Source organism: Loxodonta africana, chromosome 10, assembly GCF_030014295.1.
Source record: "Loxodonta africana isolate mLoxAfr1 chromosome 10, mLoxAfr1.hap2, whole genome shotgun sequence".
In the NCBI taxonomy this organism is placed as follows: domain Eukaryota; kingdom Metazoa; phylum Chordata; class Mammalia; order Proboscidea; family Elephantidae; genus Loxodonta; species Loxodonta africana.
The window spans coordinates 30,353,518-30,377,286 of NC_087351.1; the positions used below are offsets into that span (position 1 = coordinate 30,353,518).

Consider the following 23,769-nt stretch of genomic DNA (forward strand, 5'->3'; position numbering starts at 1 on the left):
TATGGCTCAAAAGAACAGAAAACGAAGGTCAAAATTGCTTTCTGCAAAGTGATCCCACACCTCACAACTGCTCACAGATTTAGTTAATTTATACTTCTTGCCCTTTGCAGGAAAGCAATTACAGAAACACTGCCTGGGTAGGGACAGCTTCAAGAATCCAAGTGGTTGCAACTATATTATATAAAGAGAAGCAATGAAGACGTTAACATAATCCCAAAACCCCTGCCTCTAATCGCCAAAACCACTGAGGGGCAAGACTCAGACCCATATGTGTGTTGTGACCTAGGTGTCACAATCATGAGGTGGTGGAGGCATGTGTGCTCTGGCCTAAGGAGGAGAACTCCACTGAACCATCAAAGTGGACAGACACATACGGTTTCCCCTTACAGGCCACGATGATATGTCTCATCTTGTTGCTGGTCCGGTATGCACAGTTGGAGTACTTGGAGCTGCCCATCAGGCGGCAGTCTGTGATAGGAATGCTTGAGTTGCTCTGGTGGCATTTGGGCTGCCCATTCTTGCAGGTGATGTTCTCCTGGAAGCAGATGGCCTGGATGTCTACCAGGGGATTTTGCACAAATGTGTTCACTGACTTGCAATATCCCTTTGTCATATTACGGCGCCTCATCATTTTTTTTTCATCATTAGGTTGCAGTAGCTAGAGCTGTTGCTAGGATTGCTTTCTGGGAATCCATGTGTTGCCGCTGGAACTTCCTGGCTGGGGACTCCTTGCCCAGGGAAGGCTGGGCCCACCCCAGCACCAGCAACATCAGGGCTAGCAGGGGAACAGGACAAAGGACTTCCTCCAGAGCCAAGGGTTGTTTCACTTACCTGGGGGAGCCTGCTCAAGAAAGGCAGAGAGATGGAAAAGCATCTGCTTAGAAAGTACCCCAGCTCCCTCTTGTGGCTTCCCTGCCTTATAGTCTCCCTTTTAGGTCAGCCAGATAGAAGCCCCTCTTCCTGATTTTCCAAGTAAAAAGGCACTTACATATACTCCCCTTCAGGAGCATTTTAATCTCACAAGATAGAGAAAGAGCTCCTGAGAGGTACAAATGGTAAAGTCCCTAAGTACTAGGACAAAAGTTGGTGGTTTGAACACACCCAGAGGTACTTCAGAAGACAGGCCTGACACTCTCCTTCCAAAATGTCACAGCCTTGAAAGCCCTATGGAAGAGCTCTACTCTGCACAAATGGGGTTGCCATGAGTCCAAATTGTCTGAACAGCGACTATCAACAACAACAAGGTAGAGGAAGGCCTTCTTCTCCTCTAACCTGACCTGAGCCTGGCACTACTTCACAGTACTAAGAAAAATTTAAGAAGCGACATAAAATCGTGGCAGTCCTGTCTGGATCCTATAGTTTCTTTGCTCTAAAATATATTTGAAAAATAAACATTTGTACCTAGTGTTCAAATGGCTAATTAGAAGATCATTTTGACTAAACCATGAGCCCAGTTGTATCCCTGAGGTCCACCATGACGTTTAGGATCATGGTTGACGGAGCCTTGTTGCCCTACAACACAAGGGAACCTACGACACAAGGGAACCTCAAAAAGCGGTTCCACGGTATTCTAAAGAGATATGCTCCCTTTCCCTAACTTGGAGTCTCCCCCTTCTCCAGTCCATAGGTTCTCTAGAGACCTAATTTTCCACTCCCCATCCGAACTGTCCCCTGAATGATGATTACCTGGCCCAAGCTTTCTCTTTGATAGCCTTCCCCACCTTTGCCTCCCTCCTCTCCAACCATTGGGCGGAAGCACATTCTGAGGATATCTTTTGGGCAGCTTACCTTGGTCTCCAGGAGAGAGCAGATGGAATTTCTTTTATCACTTGTCCCCAGGATGTGAACCTTATCCAAATTGCAAAGGGCCTTGGCTTCCAAGAAGGGAAGGGTGGGAGGAGCCTGCTGGGATCAGTCCATACAGAAGCAAGGACTGAGGGAAGAAGGGTGGGGAATCACTCAGGCCACCCCCATCTCAGTGTTGCTGGGGAAAGCGTGTCTTTGCTTCTAAGAGTCTTTCGTACCTTGTGAGCCTCATCTCTCTACTGATTCCCTTGGAACAGCGGAGAAAGTCACTAGGGCTGCTGGCACCCAGACTTCACGAATCACAGCAAAACCTTTGTTATCACTTAGGGGCTAATTTTCACCAAGAACCCCTTGGAGCTTAACAAGGGCTCTGCTTTAGGAAATTATATTGGAGTCATTATTCCAGGTCCTTGGGTATAGAGAGTGTGACCCAGCTGGAGCTGGGCTCACAAGGACACATCAACTGAGCCCTGAGGTATAAAGACAATAGATAGAATAATCTTGGCAAATATCTTTTAGGGAAACTTTCACTTAAGCCAGAACACAAAACACTTTCTACTTTTATCTTTCTATTACCATTTAGTGAATAGAAATTTGTTGGACCAAAGAAGACCCTCCTGACTGTCACTCTCCTGACTGTCCTTACTGAAACCTGTACCAACGATTGTTAAGAAAGACAATTCAAAATGGAAGATGACAGTTTCTAGCCAATCTGTGAAAAGGTGAAGCTTTCAATGGTTTCGCCCATTTGTAATGTTAATATATACTGAGGACTCTGTAAGCTTCCGTGGACTCAGTCAGACATGACTGTGGCAGCATGCTTGTCTGTTTTCCCACTTTTGTCTATAATTTCCTTGGACTCGGGCAGACATGGCTGTGGCAGCAAGCTTATCTGATTTGCCATTCTTGCTTACCCTGTAATATTTCCTTGGTCTCAGGCAGACAAAGCTCTGGCAACATGCTTGTCCGGTTCTCAGCTTTTGTCCTTTTTGAATATATGCCTAATAAAACTTTCTTTTTGCTTTACTGAACTTGGAAATTTTTGTCCCCTACAAAAGCACGGAGAGCGATTTCAGGAGAGGGCTCTCCTCTTCTCTCCCCAGGAGTTCTGGAGTGCCCTGGCCAGAATTCCAAATCTCTGAAGTGCGCACCTCCTGGGTGGGGGCTTGTGATGTCCCCAGTAGGCAGGCTTCCTGGATATGGAGAAGGAGAGAGAAAGGGCCTGGGTTGGGAAGAGAAGAAGGCCTCTATAATGACCTCACCCAATTTGGGTGGCTTCCTGCCCACCCTGTACCTTACTCCTGGAGTAAGGAGAGTAAGTGCTTATCCACAGTGAAAACTCATCATGGAGGTAAAAGTTGAGTAGAGGAAGTAAAGACAACTAATGCACCCAGAGTGCTTTATGGAGAAGACAAAATGCAGAGAACATTATCTTTCATAACAGCGGAATTCCCTCCTGGAAAGCGACTTGCTTTTGCTGGGCAATAACTGATCTCTCTAGAGTAAGAATTATCAAAATATTCATCCATGCTCTGGATGCAGACTGCCTCAGCCAAAAACCTGGCTCAGCACCTGAAGAGCTGGCAAGTGTTGGAGAAAAGTTACTTAAAACAAAATCTACTCCCAACCCAGAAAACCTCTGCACTAAAAGAGAAGAGACAGAAAAGTTTTATTATTCAATAAACATAAAACCAGAATGTGATACATCACTGGCAATCAGCTAAAGAGATCCCAAAGACAGGAAGGAATCTGACCCTTTATAGAGCTAAGTGAGTACAACTCACTACATTCATGTTTTCAAGATAAAATTGCTAATTTTCTTGTATCTTTTTGGCAAGATACCCAAAGTTTTGCTAATCTCCTTCCAGGAGATCACATGGCAAAAGTCAAGGTTCTCAGGCCCTCCAGGAAACATCCTTGATTTACAGACTTTTCAAAGAGACAAAGTTGAGATAACCTTAGAAGTTATATATAGTGAATCCTGAAAGAACAGGGGAGTGGTGCCACTTCCCTTCTTTTCAATTTGTATTTGGCCTTACACAAGTTACAGAATTTAATTTCCCTGTTCCTTGGTTTGCTCCTCTCTAAAATGGGGATAATAGTAGTATGTACCTCTTAGATTTGTTTTTAGGACAAAATAAGGTAAGATGTGTACAAGAAGTAGAGCACCATCTGGCATAAGGACAACTTTAAGAAATGTTAGCTCTTGTTCACTCAGGGCGGGGTTGAGGCTCCCTCTCCCCAAGGTGAAATAATACCAGATGACCTCTGAATTGCTGTCTAAGGGGAATGGAGTCAACCCTCTGCCAGATTTTTGTTTTGCTAAAAACTTGGGCTTAAAATAGCTTGCAGTTTTGAAGCCCTGGGGAGGGAAAGAAAGAAGTGGGGAGAAGTGAGGAAATTGGATGGGAAGAACAAATTCTTTAAGAATTTCAAATTGTTTTTGCAATGTTGTTGTCATTAGGTGCCTTCTAACAGGTTCCAACTCCCAGCGACTCTAGGTACAACATGACGAAACACTGGTGGGTCCTGTGCCATCCTTACAATCTTTGCCATGTAGTATTCATGAAATCTTTAGTAAAATCGACCTACTTGCTAATGTGTATAAATTTAGAAGAGGAAGTGGAGGTAAGAAAGAGCTGATGTCACATGAAATTAGTTTCATGTTATCGTAATTTGTCCACCATCCCAATTCCAGCCAGGTTTTATTTGGCTCAGGGTGGTTAGATAGTGCTTAGATCATCTTGGGGGGCCAATTTAGAATTAGTTCATGAAACAGCGGGAGTGGGGCAGAGATAATTATGGCACAGGGCCTGATATAAAGGTGCCTGGTGGAATGTTTGATTTAGTCCATAAGATTCCACCAAAGTGGTGAGCATGGCTGCATGAAAGTGGTCATTCTTTTGGTACCTTCCCAGGGCCAGAAGAATTTCAAGGATCTGGTCCAACAAGAAGATTTCAGGATCACAGTTCACATCTTTAAAAGAACAAGGAAGGGGGGGGAATGTATAGAATAAGGATGTCTTTACGTCTTAAGTTTTACGTCTAGGGATGACCAGTCATTAGGTGGCCTCCAAAAGCCCAGCACGACCCGCCAAACACACACACACAAAAAATAGTATTCTGTGGTCCCTTCTCAAACTGAGAAAGAGAGCAAGCAGAGAAAAATTAGAACAGAAAAAGATGGAAATGTGAGCCAGGCAGAGCGAGGTTGTTGCTGGGAACTCCAGGTTCTGCTCAGTGCAACTCCATCGGAGCCAAAAAGACAGAGACCGAGCTGGGAAGAATGAAAGGCAACTTTATTGGTAGACCAAGGGAAGAGGTAGCCTGGGCTGTGTGCTATCCAAGACTGCCTTGAAGGGAGCTTGTTGAGGCAGGAACAGTTTCAGAATACAAAACGGCGTATGGGCAGGTACAGAGCATTTCCGAATGAGTAAGTATTTTCTAAGGCCTGGGTTCTATTCCCTGTGCAGGAGGAAGTTAGCCATTTTTGTTCATTAGCATGTTAGCTCTCCACCTTTAAACAAAAAACAACATTGCTGTGGAGTGGATTCTGACTCATAGCTACCATGCATGAGGCAGTCAATGAGCTAAAGGTTATCTGAAATGCCAAGATGGGGGCAGTACCAGTTTTAGCCTGTTTGGCCAGCCTATGGTTGTTTCTCTTCAAGAGGTTCTGAGGAGGAAAAGAAAGAACTCCAGGAAATGGGCAGAGTGAGGGGTTGTCTTGAGGCTAAGAAAAACTGGCTCTAGCCCTGTCTTAAAGTGAGCAGTGATTGAAAGAGGAGAGAAGAGAGGGGAAAGGATGAAATGGCCAAGAGGGTTATCCAAAGTCAGTGCAACCCCTGACTTCCTCCTCGTCCTGAAAGAGGGTAACAAGTAGGACACCATCTCTCAACACATCCATTTCCATCCAAAAACAAAAAACCAAACTCATAAGGACCCTACAGGACAGAGAAAGAACTGCCCTCATAGGGTTTCCAAGGAGCAACTGGTGGATTTGAACTGCCACTCCTTCAGTTAGCAGCCGAGCTCTTACCTCTGCGCCACAAGGACTCCCATTTCCATCCAGAAATCCCAAATATGAATCTAAACCCAGTATATAAGATAGACTTTTCTTTTGCAATTTTGTTATTGTTGTAAATATATATGTAATAAATCATTTGCAGTTTCAACATTGTTCAGGCGTACAGTTTAGTGGGATTAGTTATGTTTATCATGTTGTCCAACCATCACCATTCCCCAAATTTCCCATTACCCTTAACAGAAGTTCAGTGTCCCCTAAGCCTTGAGTCCCCTTTGCCCCTCCCTTCTGCCTGCTTCTGGTAACCACTAATAAATGTGGTCTCTATACCCTTGCCGATCCAAGATATTTCATATAAATGGAAACATATGTTATTTGTCCCATTATGACTGACTTATTTCAATCAGTATAATGTTTTCAGGGTTCATCCATGATGTAGCATGGAGCAGGACTTCATTTCTCTTTATGTCTGAGTAAAATGTACCACATTTTATTTATCCATTCACTCATTGATGAACATTTAGGTAGTTTTTACCTTTTGGCTATTGTGAATACTGCTACAATGAACATTGGTATACAAGTTTCTGTTTCCATTCTTGCTTTCAGTTCTTTTGGATTTATACCTAGAAGTGGAATTGCTGGATCATACAGTAAATCTATATTTAACTTTCTGAGGAACTGCCAAACTGTTTTCCTCGGTAGCTGTGCCATTTCACAATCCCACCAGCAATGCAGGAGGGTTCCAATTTTTTTTGCATAAGATAAACTTTTAAAGTCTGATTATATAGGAAGTGAAAGGGGCTGGGGCAATGGTTAAGCTGAAGAAATGAACAGTACTTTTACCACCTCCCACTCTTCCTTCCTTGCAAGCAGCTCATAATTGACCTACTCCTTTCCTGCACTTAGGCCACTGCCTGGCTAAAACTGACCTATTACAGGTTGTCTTAGGCTGAGTTCTCTAGAGAAGCAATACCAGTGAAACGGAGAGAGAGAGAGATTTCAAGGAAATGGCTCACTCAGTTATGGAGGCTGACAAGTCTCAAATTTGTGGGTCAGACATCAAGCTGGAGGCTTCTCCCAAATCATGTGGTTGTGGGGGTCAGAAGGCAGGCTCCTATCTCAAGTCCCATGAACTGGAGGTCAGAGGATGACGAGTCCAAAACAGGACCCAGAGAGGGCGAGCTCTGCCAGAACATTTGCATATATTGGATGCAGACCACACACCCAAGGAAATGCCTTTTTCAACTGATTGGCTGCTCACATGATATCGCAAAATGAAGGATGATTACATATCTGCCCAACCACTGGGAATCATGGCCTAGCCAAGTTATACATAGCCCTAACCATCACAGTTCACCCGTTGTCAGCTTGGCATATGTGCACATCTCCTTAAACTGTACATAGTCTCTAAATAAAAATAAATAAAGACAACTATAAAGTCATACTTGTGCCTAATATGGTACAACTAAGATGCATACAACCGAAAAGGTACTGTGTTAACATATTTTATACTAAGTAATGAAATAAAGGAAGGAAGAAAACAAAGATATTTGCCAAATATATAATATGCATTCCTATATATACATGCATTCATACACGTATAAAAAAAACAAGGAAGAAATACTTTAAAAAATCACAATTCTTGTTTCTGCCACTGGTCACGTGATCATACCCTGTATTCACACTATCTTCCACCACACATCCCATATTCCCTTTGCCCTCAGCAGCCACTTCAGCAGGTCATGGTTCTTTGCCTAGTGGGGTGACCCAAGCCTTCATTCCTGCAGAGCCTGGGCCATTAGTAGTCATGTCAGAATTGAGTTGTTGTAATTTTTCACTGACTTTAAGCACAGGGCATGGTAGTACTAAGAGATGTCATAAGGGATCTCCTGCATTGCACACATACTTTCTTTACCTCCCTTAGGAAATATCAACCCAATTTCCCCTCGCTTATCAGGATCAATCACACCAGCCAATACAGTAACTCCCTTCTTTGCCAGAGCCATGAGGAGCCCAAAGTGGCTGGGTACCGTTCTCAACCTCCAGTTCCATGGAATCAGTGTTGTGTCTCTTGGTGGGAGCATTCCTCCCTTGGGTACTAAGACCTCTAGACCTGCAGAGCATAAGGTCAAGGGGACAGGAAGCAAAAATCTTGTGAGCGGTCACTAGGGTTAATAGTGAGTGGTGCCACTCCCATTTATACCACTTGATTCCCGGAACTCTGAATTCTGGCTATGTGAGAAACAGCACCATATATTGGACACTGGTTTAGAGCATATAGAGCCTCCTGAACAACATTTCTCCAACCCTGCAAGGTATTGCCGCCTACGGGGCACTGTTATTGTACCTTTAGGAGGCCATTGCATTGTTCTATCAACCCAGCTGCTTCAGGATGATGCGGAACATGGTACAACCAGTGAATTCCATAATATGGACCCGTTGCTGCACTTCATTGGCTCTGAACTGAGTTTCTTGATCTGAGGCAATGACGTGTAGCATACCACGACGGTGGATAAGGTATTTTACAAACCCACAGATGGCAGTTTTGACAGCAGCATTGCATGCAGGAAGGCAACTTTGTATCCAGAGTAAGTGTCTATTCCAGTAAGAACAAAACACTGCCCTTTCCATAATGGAAGTGATCCAGTGTAATCAACCTGCTACCAGGTTCCTGGATGATTCCCCCCAGGATTAGTACTATATCAAAGACTCAGTGTTAGCCTCTGCTGCTGGCAGATTGGGCACACAGCTGTGGCTGTAGCCAAGTTGGCCTTGGTGAGTGGAAGTCCATGTTGCTGAGCGCATGGATAACCTACGTGCCTAGCACCAGGGCCACTTTGTTCATGAGCCCATTGGGCAATGACAGGAGTGGCAGGAGAACGATGCTTCCTAGTATTTACAGAGCTTGTCTACCTAACCACTCGATTGTTAAAACCCTTGTCTGCTGAGGTCATCCTTTGCTGAGCTTTTACATGAGACTCAAATATCTTCACGTCTTTGGCCCATTCAGAGAGCTCTATCCACATTCCTCTTCCCCATGCCTCCTCGTCACCAGTTTTCCAATTATGCTCCACCCAATTCCTTGACCATCCATCCAGATCATTGGCCACAGCCCATGAATCAGTACACAATCCCACATCTTGTCATCTCACATTACAAGCAAAATGAACAACCAGGTGTCCTGCTTGAAGTTCTGCCCATTGGGAGGATTTCCCTTCACCACTTTTCTTCAGGGAGGTACCAGAATAGGGCTGCATTGCTGTCGCTGTACATTTCTGAGTGGTGCTTGCATATCATGTAGAACCACCTGTAAAACAGGCATAAGTGTTCTCCTTTTTAGTCAACTGATGGTAAGGAACTCTCCATAAGGTCGTAGGTGCAGACTGAGAGAAAGAAGGTGTCTGAATCATCTACTGCTGCTGTAACAGGAATCCCACAAGTGGATGCCTTTAACAAAGAGAAGTTTATTCTCTCCTAATCTAGTGGGCTACAAGTTCAAATTCGGGCTGTCAGCTCCAGGGGAGTGCTTCCTCTGTTGGCTCTGAAGGAAGGTCCTTGTCATTAGTCTCCCCTTGGTCTGGGAGCATCTCATTGCAGGAACCTCAGGTCCGAAGGATGCCCTCTGCTCCTGGCACTGCTTTCTTGGTGGTATGAGGTCCCTCTGTCTCTCAGCTCTCTTTTCCTCTTTTAGATCTCAAAGAAATTGGCTTCAGACACTACCTAATCTTATAAAACTCATCAATATAACTGCCACTCATCCAACTCATTTCATCGTAGTGATAGGATTTACAACACAGGGAAATCACATAACATGGTGGACAATCGCATAAAATGGTGGACAATCACACAATACTGAGAATCTTGACCCAGCTAAGTTGACAGATATTTTTGGAGGACACAATTCAACCCATGACAGAAGGTAATGTGACAGGAGTGGGGACCATGGGCATTTGGGCCACTTCATAATGTAATTTATTTGTGCATTCAGGGCCTGCTCCAGCTTGATCTTGTATATACCACTTCCATTTAATAATGGAGTTGTGCTCTGCACATCCACCTTTATGACTCTGTGGATCAGACAACGCCCAGTTCATGATGGGCAGCCCAGACCACATAGTGACATGGTAGCCCATGGTTAAGCGTTCAATCTCTACTAAGGCCCAGGAACAAGCCAAAACCTCTTTCTCAGAAGGAGACTAGTTATCTTCAGAGGATGGCAGAGCTTTTCTCCCAAACTGGAAGGGTTTGCACTGTGATTCACCCAATAGGGGCCTGCCAAGGACTCCAAACTGCATATTTATTGTCACTGACACTTCAGGAGCCATTGGATCAGCCTGATTGTATGGCCTAAGTGGCCAAGAGTCTTGCACAGAAGCATGAACCTATTGCAGAGGCTTTTCTTGTTCTAGGATTCACTTAAAATTAGCAGCTTTTCCAGTCACTTGATAAATGGGCCAGAGTAGCACACTCAAATGAGGGATATGTTGCCTCTGAAATCCAGAGGCCTACCAGGCGTTTTGTCTCCTTTTTAATTGTAGGAGGGGCATATTTAACACAACCACTGGTCCTCTAGAAATTTCACTGAGGTAGCAAGTGCCTGATTTTTTATTATATTAATTTCCTACCTTCTCGCATGCAAATGGAAACCCTGGTTGCATAGTGGTTAAGTTCTACAGCTGCTAACCAAAAGGTCAGCAGTTCGAATCCGCCAGGTGCTCCTTGGAAACCCTGTGGGGCAGTTCTACTCTGTTCTATAGGCTCGCTGTTAGTCGGAATCGACTCGACGGCAGTGGGTTTGGTTTGGTTTTAGAGAAGAAGACAGAATTGTTAGGAAACAATAGGAGGAAAGGGGTGGGATGGGGGAAATCAGAGTTTTCATAGAAAAAAATCACCTTGCGGATGACATAGAAGGCTAAATAGTTTTTTTCCCTCCATTTGGGTTGGAGAAAGTGCAATTTATAGTAGAAGCCGACACATCACAAAGCATTGTGTTTTTGCAGAACATCAAGTTTCTTTATGTGGCTTTTACTAGGAAGAGGCAGAGGATGACACAGAAAAATTTAGACCAGAATAGAAGGGCTTTGAATGTCACACAAATGACATGGAACATCAACATGGAAAAGATATAGATATTTACCTGGAACTCAGGGAATGGAAGGACACAAGCAATGGAGAAGAGCTTCCATCTTTGTCCAGTCCTCCCATTACACACATGAGGAGACTGAGGACCAAAGCGGTCCCAAGGTCAGACAGTGTTGCTTGCAGAAGCAGAAAGCAGCCTCAGGTCTCCCACTTCCAGTGCAGTGTTCAAGGTACTGCCAGGTGTGCCATGGTTGGGGAAACCATGGCTCTGATACTGCACCCAAAGAGTTGCATCTCTCATGCCGAAATTGTCTCCTCTTCTTCTAGCTCTGGCTTTCTTCCTGGAGTTCTCCCACAGCTCTTCCTGTTGTGAAACGTAGTGGGAGAAAGTAGAGATGGCTTTGTAGCTGATTTTACCTGTGAAGTTATGGGGACTAGGGACTCACACTGAGGTACACTCACGGGCACTTCCATTGGAGCAGCACAAGTGAAGGGGGAGAGTCAGAAAGGGGATGAGTGGGGCAGGGCTCCCAGCTCTCCATTCCCTGGGGCTTCTTTCTTGATTCCATCCTGGACACTGCAGGAAGGGAAGCCTGTTTAGGAGGAAGAACCCTTAGGAGGACAACTACTCCGAGAAGTATTTCTTCCTTTTTTTGAAGTCAACTCATTTTCTGACTTCATGAAAAAACCAAGGTCTTTTTTGGTGTTGTCATACAAACACATATATACATATACACATATATAACACAGCATTTGTTGATTCAACATATTTTCCATGTACAATTCAGTGACACCAAGTACAGTAATCATGTTGTGCAGCCATCACCATTACCCACTGCCAAGTTTTCCATCACCGTAAACAGATGCTCAATGAACAAGGTCTTGAGGGAAGTCATTTGCTTAGAAATACCTCCCTATACATCTTCCATCTCCTGCTTTCCTCCTTGTGATAATCATTAGGACTATTACCATGAGCACCACAGTGCTTATTTCTCCACAGGTGGGAGATATTGTCAAGGGACAATCCACTGGATAGGGAAGTCTAAGCAGCCATACCAAGGTGAAGACAGACCTGCTTTATCCAGCTTAGGGGATAAGTCTCACATCTACTTAAGGGGAACCTTTTGTCAGGTCACTAAGTCCAACCTTCTCCTGGTCCTCTGCCTGGCCTGTTTTGAGCTTTGGATTCGCGCCCTGTACGTCCATCTTATTCCAATCTCTTCTGAGCTAAGCTCCTTCCCCCTGAATATGGTTGATATTCTTACTTTTCTAGAAAAGAAGGTCCTAATCCCTCACTGCCATTCTGGTTCTGCCCCTAACTCCTTTTTTTTTTTTTCTTTTAGTCATTTTTATCTCTCACAGAGGAACTAGAAAGCAGACCTCAGCAGGGCTAAGGTTGTTAAATGTGAGCAGAAGAGGGTATTCACTCAGCACACATGTGTGATGAGGAGTATGAGTGCCACAGGCAGCTCAACCCCCTCGACTAGCTGGTCATGAGACCTTTTGCTGTTAAGCCACTCAGGGACTGAGGCCAAGCCTTGTGACTTCTCTGCACTTCTCTGCCAAGAACTTCAAGAGTGAAGAAAGATCTAAGATCTCCCCCAGTTAAAATCTTTTTTCTTAAGAAAAAAAAAAAAAAAAAGCTTCTAAAAAGTCTTCTTCTCAGTACCTCCCAGGAAGAAAGGTTTGATCTCAATATGAAATTGATTTCCTTAAGACTTTTAGGCTTTTCACAGAGCCCAAGTTACTTTTGTGGGTATATTTCACCAGTTGCATTTGGCCTAACTTATATAAAACAAACCCAGTCACACACCTAAGTCCAGAAACACAGATTCACATTAAGAGAAAGGAAGGTTCTTACCCTTCAGAGTTATCCTGAATTAAAGAAAAGGGCCCAGGCCTTTGTATCCCCTTGCTGACCATTCACTGGATGTGGACTTGCCCTGGATAGAAGGCCTTTACCTCAGTCAGAACGGCTCTCTGCCACTGAGAGCAATTCTCAGAGAAAGACTGAGCTGAGCGTGTCTGTCACCACCATTCCAGCAGCTGAGGGGTTAGAGGGTGCTGAGATAAGTATCTTGATCCTGAAGTGGGGGAGTCAGGGCTCACACTACAGTATCCACTACACTTTGGCCTATTACTTCTTTAGCATAAATTTCTAGAAGTGTTCAGAAGCTATGGACTTTTGATATAAACTGTTAATTGTCCTCTATAAAGGCTACCTTTATATTTTTATATTTATATTAGTTATATTATCTTTATATTATTTATATTTATATTTTTTAGAAACCCTGGTGGCGTAGTGGTTAAGTGCTAGGGCTGCTAATCAAAGGGTCGGCAGTTCAAATCTGCCAGGCGCTCCTTGGAAACTCTATGGGGAATTTCCACTCTGTCCTATAGGGTCGCTAGAAGTCGGAATCGACTTGACGGCACTGGGGTTTTTGGGGGTTATAAAGGCTACTGACGTTTCATTCCTAACAGATCAGGGGAGCAATTCTTTTCCTTTGTCAAGAACACTACACTACATGTACTGTAATGAACTTGCCTTTTCCTTTGTCTGTTACATTATTATGCCACTTCTCACATTCTTTGGGAGTTCTTTCTTCTCACTCTCCTCCATCATACTATGAGCTTTTCAAGGACATAGGCCATGTCTTACTCATATTTAAATCTCCTGAATTTGGGTCATGTGCACAGTAGGTCTCCCACACCAGAACCAATTGCCATCGAGTTGTTTCTGACTCAGATGACCCCATATGTCAGAGCAGAACTGTGCTCCAGTGGGGAGCTGGCTGATTTGTTGGAAGTAGCTTGCCAGGCCCTTCTTCCAAGATGCGTCTGGGTGGACTAGAATCTTCAGGTTTTCGGTAAACAATCCAGAGTGTTAACTGTTCATACTACCAGGGACCTCCTAGGTCTCGAGGAAATAAGTGTGAAGTGAATTAATGTTTCATTGTAGAAGACTAGGGAATCACAGGAGACAGTCACTAGAAACAGAACGGCATAATACGGAAGACATCGGAAGACAATCTTTAGGTCAGTAGTGGCACCCAATCCTTTTGCTCCACCCAGGTACTTCCTGTTAAAGTCCTGGTAATTCAGAAGGTCTGCCAGGGTTTCAAATCTGTTTGTCAATTCAAGTTACCTCTCCATTCCCTCATGTGTAAAATGAGAGAGGGAATAAATGAACTAATAAAATGAGAATGTTAGTGTGGATTATCTCTAAATGTCCTTATAACTCATTTGTTCCATAATTCTCTGAATCTAAACAAGCAAAGATGACCTGCCTGGCGCCAGGCACAGAGAAAAGAGCTGACCGAGGCTCTAGCTACCTTAGAATCCACTACTGAGGGAAAGGTGAGCTCCTTCCTTAGTGTGTCCTGTCGCAGCAGTGCAGGGTCCTGAGTTTCTTGTCACAGCCATGCAAGGCTTCGTGGCGCTAGAAGCAGAAGCGTTAATAATTAATGAAAGAACAGACTGGAAACAAGGTATACGTGCATGAAGATCTTTAATAATGAAAACAATTCATTTCTGTGAGAAGAAGAAAGATATAAATGTATCCAAATTCATTTTTCTTACTTCAAAGCTCTTGACCATAAAAAACCCATTGTTGTCAAGCCGATTCTGACTCCTAGCAACCAGATAGGACAGAATACAACTGTTCAATAGGGTTTCCAAGGAGCAGCTGGTGGATTTGAACTGCAGTCGTTTTCATTATCAGCCAAACTCGGTTTGACCTCTTTAATTGAAAAAACGAAATGAAATATTTAGCTTCACTTGACATATGGCCAATTATGTTGCAATTAAATGCAAGAATCAGATATACCAAACTGTGTTCTCCCACATGGGTCAAAGATGGTTCTAGAAACAGAATGGATTACATTTTTTTATTTTTAATTAAGTTGAAGTTTACCTGCAAATGCGGCAGTGCAGAAACCCAAGGTAAATGATGACTTAGACAATTAAAAACGGCAGTGGCTTTGGCTTCGCTCAGTCTAAATATTGATTGTCCTTCTCCTTTGAGACAATAGCTTGATAATGGTGTCTGAAATTGTATTCTCACTGGGTAGGTCTAAACTGTGTTGATGACACCTGGTATGAGGTCCTCCCTTGATAAAAATGCTACAAGTAGCATCTGATTAACATACATTATCTACCAATTCTTTAGCCTTTAGGAAGTCCCAGGAACTTCCTAAAAAACAAAGGCAAACTCAGAACAAGGTAACCTCATCTCAAAGTATGACATTTGGTGCTGGTTTGTACAGAAATCCCTCCTCTCAGCAGGAGGAAAACTTTTTATGTCTGTCTTTTCCTGGGGCCCTGTCATCCTTTTTATCTTCTATTCTATTTTATAAAAAAAAAAAAAAATTTATAGTCATTGCTTATCACATCTGCCCACTTCAGACCCAGAGTTTTGGAAAGAGTTTGGCATTTTGCTTTGAAGAGCTCAGACTATTTAACTTTCATATACCAGAGGGCTCTGGGTTTTCACTACAAGGCAACCCATACCTCTAGGCAAGAAAGAGGTAGGTGATTAGAAGAATTCTAAAGTAATTAGTTGGAAAAACACACGGGTACGACCGGGGATGGAGGAAAGAAGGTCGTTATGTAGATCCTTGTAGGAAGGAGCTGCTTTCGGGAGGTTGGGGTCACGCAGCAGGGGCAACTCCAGGACCCCCGCTCCCTCCACCACCCTCCTGCCTTGGCGGCTTTGCCTCATGGGCCTGGTTCCCCTGGCCTCCATCACACTGGCCGGCAGAGGGCGCTGCGCCGCCTAGACTCAGGGGGCCGAAATGACAGGAGATTTTTTTCTCTTGATTCTTCTTGACAAAGCTGAGAAGGGCTGGCTCTTTCCAAGACTGCTATAACTTCTGACGAAACAACAAGGTAATAAACATGAAGGATATAATCACTATAAAATTGTCAGCTTACAAAAAATCAAGGTTTCTGACCCTTAGATCCTTGGGTCAATTTCACCTGTTACCTTGAGGTGCTTGTGTTGTAGTAGCTGCCAAGGAAGATTTGGGGATTGGGTGAGTAGTGAGCATCTACTGTGCTGCCAGAGCTTTACATACATCTACAAAACCTGGAGTGAGAACCTGTTTCTGGTGTATCAGTGGAGAATCTGAAGCCCAGACAGAGCATAAGTAATTTGCTCTGAATCACACAAGTAGTAAGTGATAAGGTTGGTCTTTTTGGTTTGTTTTATTTTTTTCTTTTTAACATTTCACAACTACACACAGCTCCTACAAAGAGCTGTCACAACTTCTAGGCACCTTTCCCATCTGTTGTTTTTGTTGTTGTTATGTGCCGTCCAGTCGCTTCTGACTCACAGCGACCCTATTAGGCACAACAGAACGAAACACTGCCCGGTCCTGAGCCACCCTTACAATCGTGGTTATGCTTGAGCTCATCGTTGCAGCCACTGCCTCAATCCACCTCGTTGAGGGTCTTCCTCTCTTCCGCTGACCCTGTTCTCTACCAAGCATGATGTCCTTCTCTAGGGACTGATCCCTGCTGGCAACATGTCCACAGTATGTAAGACCCAGTTTCACCATCCTTGCCTCTAAGGAGCATTCTGGCTGTACTTCTTCTAAGACAGATTTGGTCGTTCTTTTGGCAGTCCGTGGTATATTCAATATTCTTCTCAAACGCCACAGTTCAAAAGCATCAGTTCTTCTTCGGTCTTCCTTATTCATTGTCCAGCTTTCACATCCATATGATGCGATTGAAAATACCATGGCTTGGGTCAGGCACACCTTAGTCTTCAAGGTGACATCTTGGCTCTTCAACACTTTCAAGAGGTCCTATGCATCAAATTTGCCCAGAGAAATGCTTCTTTGGATTTCTTGACTGCTGTTTCTATGGCTGTTGATTGTGGATCCAAGTAAAATGAAACCCTTGACAACTTCAAACTTTTCTCCTTTTATCATGATGTTGCTCATTGGTCCAGTTGTGAGGATTTTTGTTTTCTTTATGTTGAGGTGCAATCCATACTGAAAGCTGTGGTGTTTGATCTTCATTAGCTAGTGCTTCAAGTCCTCTTCACTCTCAGCAAGCAAGGTTGTGTCATCTGTATAAGGCACGTTGTTAATGAATCTTTCCCCAATCCTGATGCCCCGTTCTTCTTCATACAGTCCAGCTTCTCGGGTTATTTGCTCAGCATACACATTGAATCGGTATAGTGAAAGAATAAAACCCTGGTACACACCTTTCCTGACTTTATACCAATCAGTATCCCCTTGTTCTGTCCGAACAACTGCCTCTTGATCTATGTAAAGATTCCTCATGACCACAATTAAGTGTTCTGGAATTCCCATTCTTCGCAATGTTATCCACAGTTTGTTATGATCCACAGAGTCGAATGCCTTTGCATAATCAATAAAACTCGGGTAAACATCCTTCTGATATTCTCTGCTTTCAGCCAGGATCCATCTGAGATCAGCAATGATATCCCTGGTGCCACGTCCTCTTCTGAAAATGGCCCGAATTTCTGGCAGTTCCTTGTCGATATACTGCTGCAACAGATTTTGAGTGATCTTCAGCAAAAGTTTGCTTGCTTGTGATATTATTGTTCTATAATTTCCACATGCAGTTCGAGCACCTTTCCTGGGAATAGGCGTAAATATGGATCTCTTCCAGTCAGTTGGCCAGGAAGCTGTCTTCCGTATTTCTTGGCATAGACAAGCGAGCACCTCCAGCACAGCATCTGTTTCTTGAACCATCTCAGTGGATACTCCATCAATTCCTGGAGCCTTTGTTTTTCACCAATGCCTTCAGAGCGGCTTGGACTGCTTCCTTCAGCACCATCGGTTCCAGATCATATGATACCTCTTGAAATGGTTGAACATCGACTAATTCTTTATGGTATAATGACTCCGTGTATTTCTTCCATCTTCTTTTGATGCTTTCTGCATCCTTTAATATTTTCCCCATGGAATCCTTCACTATTGCAAGTCTAGGCTTGAATTTTTTCTTCAGTTCTTTCAGCTTGAGAAACGCCGAGTGTGTTCTTCCCTTTTGGTTTTCCATCTCCAACTCCTTGCATATATCATTATAGTACTTTACTTTGTCTTCTGAAGATGCCCTTTGAAATCTTCTGTTCAGTTCTTTTACTTCATCAATTCTTCCTTTTTCTTTAGCTGCTTGACATTGGAGAGCAAGTTTCAGAGTTTCATGTGACATCCATCTTGGACTTTTCTTTCCTTCCTGTCTTTTCAGTGACGTCTTGCTTTCTTCATGGATGATGTCCTTGATGTCATTCCATGACTCGTCTGGTCTTCGCTCACTAGTGTTCAATGCGTGAAATCTATTCTTGAGATGGTCTCTAAATTCAGGTAGTATATACTCAAGGTCATATTTTGGCTCTTGTGGACTTGCTCTGATTTTCTTCATTTTCACCTTGAACTTCCATAGTTGCAGTTGATGGTCTGTTCTGTAGTCGGCCCCTGGCCTTGTTCTGATTGATGATTTTGAGCTTTTCCATCATCTCTTTCCACAAATGTAGTCAATTTGATTTCTGTGTGTTCCATCTGGCAAGGTTCATGTGTATAGTCACCGTTTATGCTGGTGAAAGAAGGTATTTGCAATGAAGAAGTCGTTGGTCTTGCAAAATTCTATCATTCCATCTCCGTCATTGTTTCTGTCACCAAGGCCATACTTTCCAAGTACTGATCCTTCTTGTTTGTTTGCAGCTTTCACATTCCAATTGCCAGTAATTATCAATGCATCTTGATTGCATGTTCGACCAATTTCAGACTGCCGCAGCTGATAAAAATCTTCTGTTTCTTCAACTTTGGCCCTAGTGGTTAGTGCATATATTTGAATACTAGTCATAGTAACTGGTCTTCCTTGTAGGCGTATGGACATTATGCTATCAGTGACAGCATTTTACTTCAGGATACATCTCGAAATGCTCTTTTTGACGATGAATGCAACACCGTTCCTCTTCAAGTTGTCATTCCCAGCATAGTTGGCTATATGATTGTCCGATTCAAAATGGCCAGGATCAGTCCATTTCAGTTCACTAACGCCTAGGATTTCGATGTTTATGCATTCCATTTCATTTTTGACGGTTTCCAATTTTCCTTGATTCAGACTTCCTACATTCCAGGTTCTGATTATTAATGGATGCTAATGGATGCTTGCAGCTGTTTCTTCTCATTTTGAGTCATGCCACATCAGCAAATGAAGGTCCCGATAGCTTTACTCCATCCACGTCATTAAGGTTCCCTCTACTTTTAAAAGGGAGGCAGACTAAGACAGACTAGGAAGAAGGACCTGGTAGTCGACTTCTGAAAAGCATTAGCCAGTGAAAACCTTATGAATAGCAACAGAACTTTGTCTGATATAGTGCTGGAAGATGAGCCCCCCCAGGATGGAAGGCACTGAAAAGATGACTGGGGAAGCGCTGCCTCCTCAAAGTAGACTCAACCTTATCCATCTAGTTTTCTTAATTATAAACAGCTAACTAGCTTCCATGTGAAAGGAGATGGGGATATACCTCACTAATTTTGAGAGCTTCCAGGACTTCCTTCTGCTCTCTAATGCCCAAGGCTAAATCTACTCTTACGCTTGCCTATATGTCTTCTTTGTTCGCAAAAGTCAGAGGTGGAGTATCCAATAAACAAGATAGGTGTGGGCTTATCGTACTTACTTGCTAATCCGTAGCAAACAATTTCACATGGGTTCACCACATTAAAGATCATTGAAAATATGGTGAAATCCATGTGAAGTTGTGCACTACATGTTAGTGAGTAGGCACAAGTAACCCTGTGCTTCCCTTGCTTACTGGGTAATCTGCCCGTCAGGGATTCTAAATCTGAAAAAGAGTATTTGACTCTGTAGGAAGGTGCTGTGGGGTTGGGTGAGAGACAGATGTCAGCCATACCTAGAAGCAGAATCTTTGATGTGGTGAAAAAGGTGAAATTTTTCATAAGCCCAGCTTACATGTATCAATATACCTAGAGGTAGGTTTTACAGCATATAGGAAAATCACATCAGATGACAAAGTGGTGGACGATCACACAATACTGGGAATCACGGCCTAAGCATGATTTTTTGAACCTGTGCACTGTAATGTTTTACTCTTAAAAAGGAAGGAAAAGACCAATAGGCAATAGGCAATAGGGGTGAAGAGATAATAAGAAATTTATTTACTCTAAATAAATTGTTCTGAACCACTAACTCCAAGAGTTCTACAACTGCTTTGCTCAATTTTGGGTGACAGATTTAAAAAAAGGAAAAGGTTCTAGAAGACTAGAGGTGGGCGCTGTCTTAGTCATCTAGTGCTGCTATAATTTTGCCCTCCCCCAGTCTCTCTGCTTCCTTCTCTCCTTGATATCTCAGAAAAGATCTCTTTTAAACAGAACGTAATTTTGTAGACTGAGCCTTGCCTAAATAACATAAATGCTGCGAATCCCACCTCCCTAACATGATAGTGGCAGGATTTACAACACATAGGAAAATCACCTCAGGTGACAAAACAGTGGAGAGTCACAAAATACTGGGAACCTTGGACTAGCCAAGTTGACACATATTTTGGGGGAACACAAATCAATCCATGACATTCCACCCCTTGGCCTCACAAAATTCGTGTCCTTGAAAAATGCAAAAATATTCACCTCATCATATCATAGCAGAAGTCTTAACTCCAAGTCCAAAATCCCAAAATTCGTCTTCATCTGTCAAATCTAGAATACAAGTTATCTGCTTTCAAAGTACAATGTTGGAACAGACAGAAGCTTGACATTTACATTACAAATGGAAGAAACTGGAGGGAAAAAAGGTTTACTAGGCACACAGCCAAGTCAGCAGAACCAAGAGACCAGCACCAGACAGGGCTAGAGCAGATCCAGGAGCAAGAGAGCTGAGTGCCTTTGTACAGGAGGCTTCTTGGCAAAGTGGCGTGCCTCCTGGCTCGTATTGGTAGAGCTAGGCTTGCCAACCCACAGAGAAAGAAAGCGAGTGCCTTCCAGCCAAAGTTCACTGGCAGAGTGGGTGCCTCCAGACACTTATTGGTGGAGCTACAGAGCTGTGGAACACTTGCCCCAGCAGAGCAGACAGGCGGAGAGGCCTGGGGGGCCTAGAGGCCAAGGAACCAGGAAGCAGAAGCTGAAGAGACAATGAACACAGAAAGCAGAGCTACCTTGGTTTCAAGGGTGGAGCCATGGCCTCTGCAGTTGCCAAGGGTGGACTTGCCACTCAGGTGGACTGGGAGAATTTTGTCAGGAAGTAAACTTAGCAGCCATATCTTTAATTCTCTCCTAATAAGCCCAGATATCCTCTCTTCAGGAACACAGCTCCCTAGAGTGTTGCAACTCCTTTGTGCCCAGGAGTCAATCTTTGATGTCTAATACTCTTGCCCCAGGCAATTATCAGAGTGAACAAACTTGTTCTACATGAGAAGATACAGGAATGGGTTCACACAGGGAGACTGCTGTCTCCAGTTCCCAGGCGCTCACTTCAATCAGCTGGAGGTCTCTGCTCCCACTGCTGTCCCTTTCTCCACTTCCGCAGACCTCTTGGGCTCTAAAGAGAGGAAACAGACAAAGACTCTCTATTCTTCAGATCTATGTACTAATCCCCACAACAATCAGTGACTGGAAAATCTGAATAGGGTAAGTTGGAAAAGTTGATGCTAAAGATGCTTGGGGGAAAGACTCAGGAATACTGGAAAGCAACCAGGGTCTTGACTTAACTTTTAGATGGTAAACTTAAGAATGGAAAATAATCCAACTGGTAGGAAGCAAAGGACTGAATGTAATCCAGCATTAATCCTACTGGTACAGGCACTCCCTACAGCCTTCAGTGGAGCAGCCTGAATTCTGTTGTCCTCTTCCTGTTTGGGCCCTTAATGACCAGGGGCAGGATTTCACAAAGGAGAAAGTGCCTACCCCTGTTTCTGTGCCTGACATAGATGCATCTCATTAGATTCTCACAGGTCTCTGAGGGAGCGATGATTAGGCCCATTTGAGGGCACTGATGCTCAGAGATTTGAGACTCAGGTTAGTTTCCCTAGAGCTCGGTACACTTCACATAGTAGCACAGAGGGGCTGGTCTAAGGGAAGGCTTTTTGCAACAACTTTACAGGCCACACTTCTGCTAGAGCAGCTCCTGTGAGGGCAGTTGCAGTCTTGGCACTTGACTGGTCAGAGTGATATTCCAAAACTACAGTCTTTCATGAAGGCATTCTCAACAGACACCTCCGAGAAGCCAAGATCATTTATAACGATGATAATCAGGGAAAATGGACCCTGAGAAAGGATAGGAGTAGTTAGAAGTGATAATGTGTTTCCTGATCCTTAGGCTTTGGGGAAGTGACAGAAGGAAGTTGAGAGTGGCTAACCACAATTATGCAGAGTAGTGTAATTGCAGCCTGGGATGTGATTGCAGGGAGCCGAAATCTTCCCGCCCAGAAAATATCTCCCAAACATTTACTCATCTTCTATTTCCCTTGGAAACCCCGGTGGCAAGAGGTTAAGTGCTATGGTTGCTAACCAACGGATTAGCAGTTCAAATACCCCAGGGTCTCCTTGGAAACTCTACAAGGCAGTTCTACTCCGTCCTATAGGCTCGCTTTGGGTCCGAATCTACTTGAAGGCAGTGGGTTTGGTGGGCTATTTCCCTTAAAAGGTGACGAACATTTGCACTTCAAAACCACAAAGCTTAAGATGCCATTCTCTTTTGGGCACACACTCTCCTGGGAGTTGATCTGGAGGGTAAAAATGAGCTAGCTGGAGGGCAAATGATCAGGTGGAAGAGAGGACAGGCAGGAAATGTTTGCAAATCTCAAAATCAACATCTGTTTTTTACAATGTTGAGCTTGGCTGACTCAGACTACAGCCTGCTTTCAGTTCTCAAAGACTTGATTTTCTAATGAGACTTTGCATGTTCTAGGCTGGGAACCAAATAGTGGAATTGGGCCCAAGGGTCTGTCTTGGCAGGGAAAGGGATTTTAAGGTGGAGCTGGGCTCTCAGGGCAGTGTCTAGATAATGCTTTCCTCTCTTCTGTGTGGATCTGCAGGTGGCCCTAGCTACTGAGATGGCATCTTTTGTAAACATCCTGGGCCCTGTCTTGCTCCTACTATTCCTTCTGTTGGGGGCAGCTCATGCGTGGCCAGAACCTCTCCCGGAAGTAGTTCATGAAACAGCACCACCTGAGGCCAAGCCTGGAATTCAACCAGTACAAATGCGATGTCCTCATGAGGGAAATAGAAGGTCTGAAAGAGAAGAACTCTCACATCTTCCTCTACACTGCATGGCAACAAATTGAGAACATTTGTTTTAAGACCTGGAGAGAGCGATACAGAAATGTGTATGTGTGGTCCCAGCAACCCTTCAAAATACTCAGTTGTAAAAGGAAGGATTTCAATTATAGCCACAGAGAGAAAAGGAGCTACAACCACGTTGAATTCCATTGTAGCATGAAAGGGTATGTCGATAGCATAGAGGACATGCGAGTGCTAGAATTTATTGATACCTAGAAAGTCTACCCACCTCCCTAGATTTTAGTAAAGAGATCTGGGCCCAAGTGGTGGGCCCTGCCTACACCAGTAGCCCTTGCCACTCTCCACTTTGTGATTTACATATCAACATTTTCAAACTACTTAGAGTTATGCATTACACTGTTCTTTACACTATAAATTTCCCTAAGCAGTTTCTCTGCCTGAAATACCCTTCTGTCTTCATTGGCCTGATTTAGTTCTACATTTTTTTTCAAGATTCAACTCATATGGCAACTCTTCTTGACTAGCCCGGGACTTTTTTAGTATTGATTCTACTTATGCCCACCCAAGTCACATATTTTTCCCTTCCTTGTAAAAAACTTTATTATCCCAATATGTGTGACGTTTGTA

General features: G+C 43.7%; 1 protein-coding gene and 1 pseudogene across 1 annotated transcript; one reads left to right on the forward strand and one right to left on the reverse strand.

The window, feature by feature from the left end:
- Positions 1–295: 295 nt before the first annotated feature.
- On the reverse strand, positions 296–1,746 carry LOC100673829 (ribonuclease pancreatic-like; annotated as a pseudogene).
- A 21,276-nt stretch (positions 1,747–23,022) lies between these two features.
- Positions 23,023–23,397, forward strand: LOC135232478 (epididymal secretory protein E3-beta-like). Its single transcript, XM_064291842.1, is given in 1 exon segment — positions 23,023–23,397. A coding segment is annotated over 1 exon segment (375 nt).
- Positions 23,398–23,769: the final 372 nt, after the last annotated feature.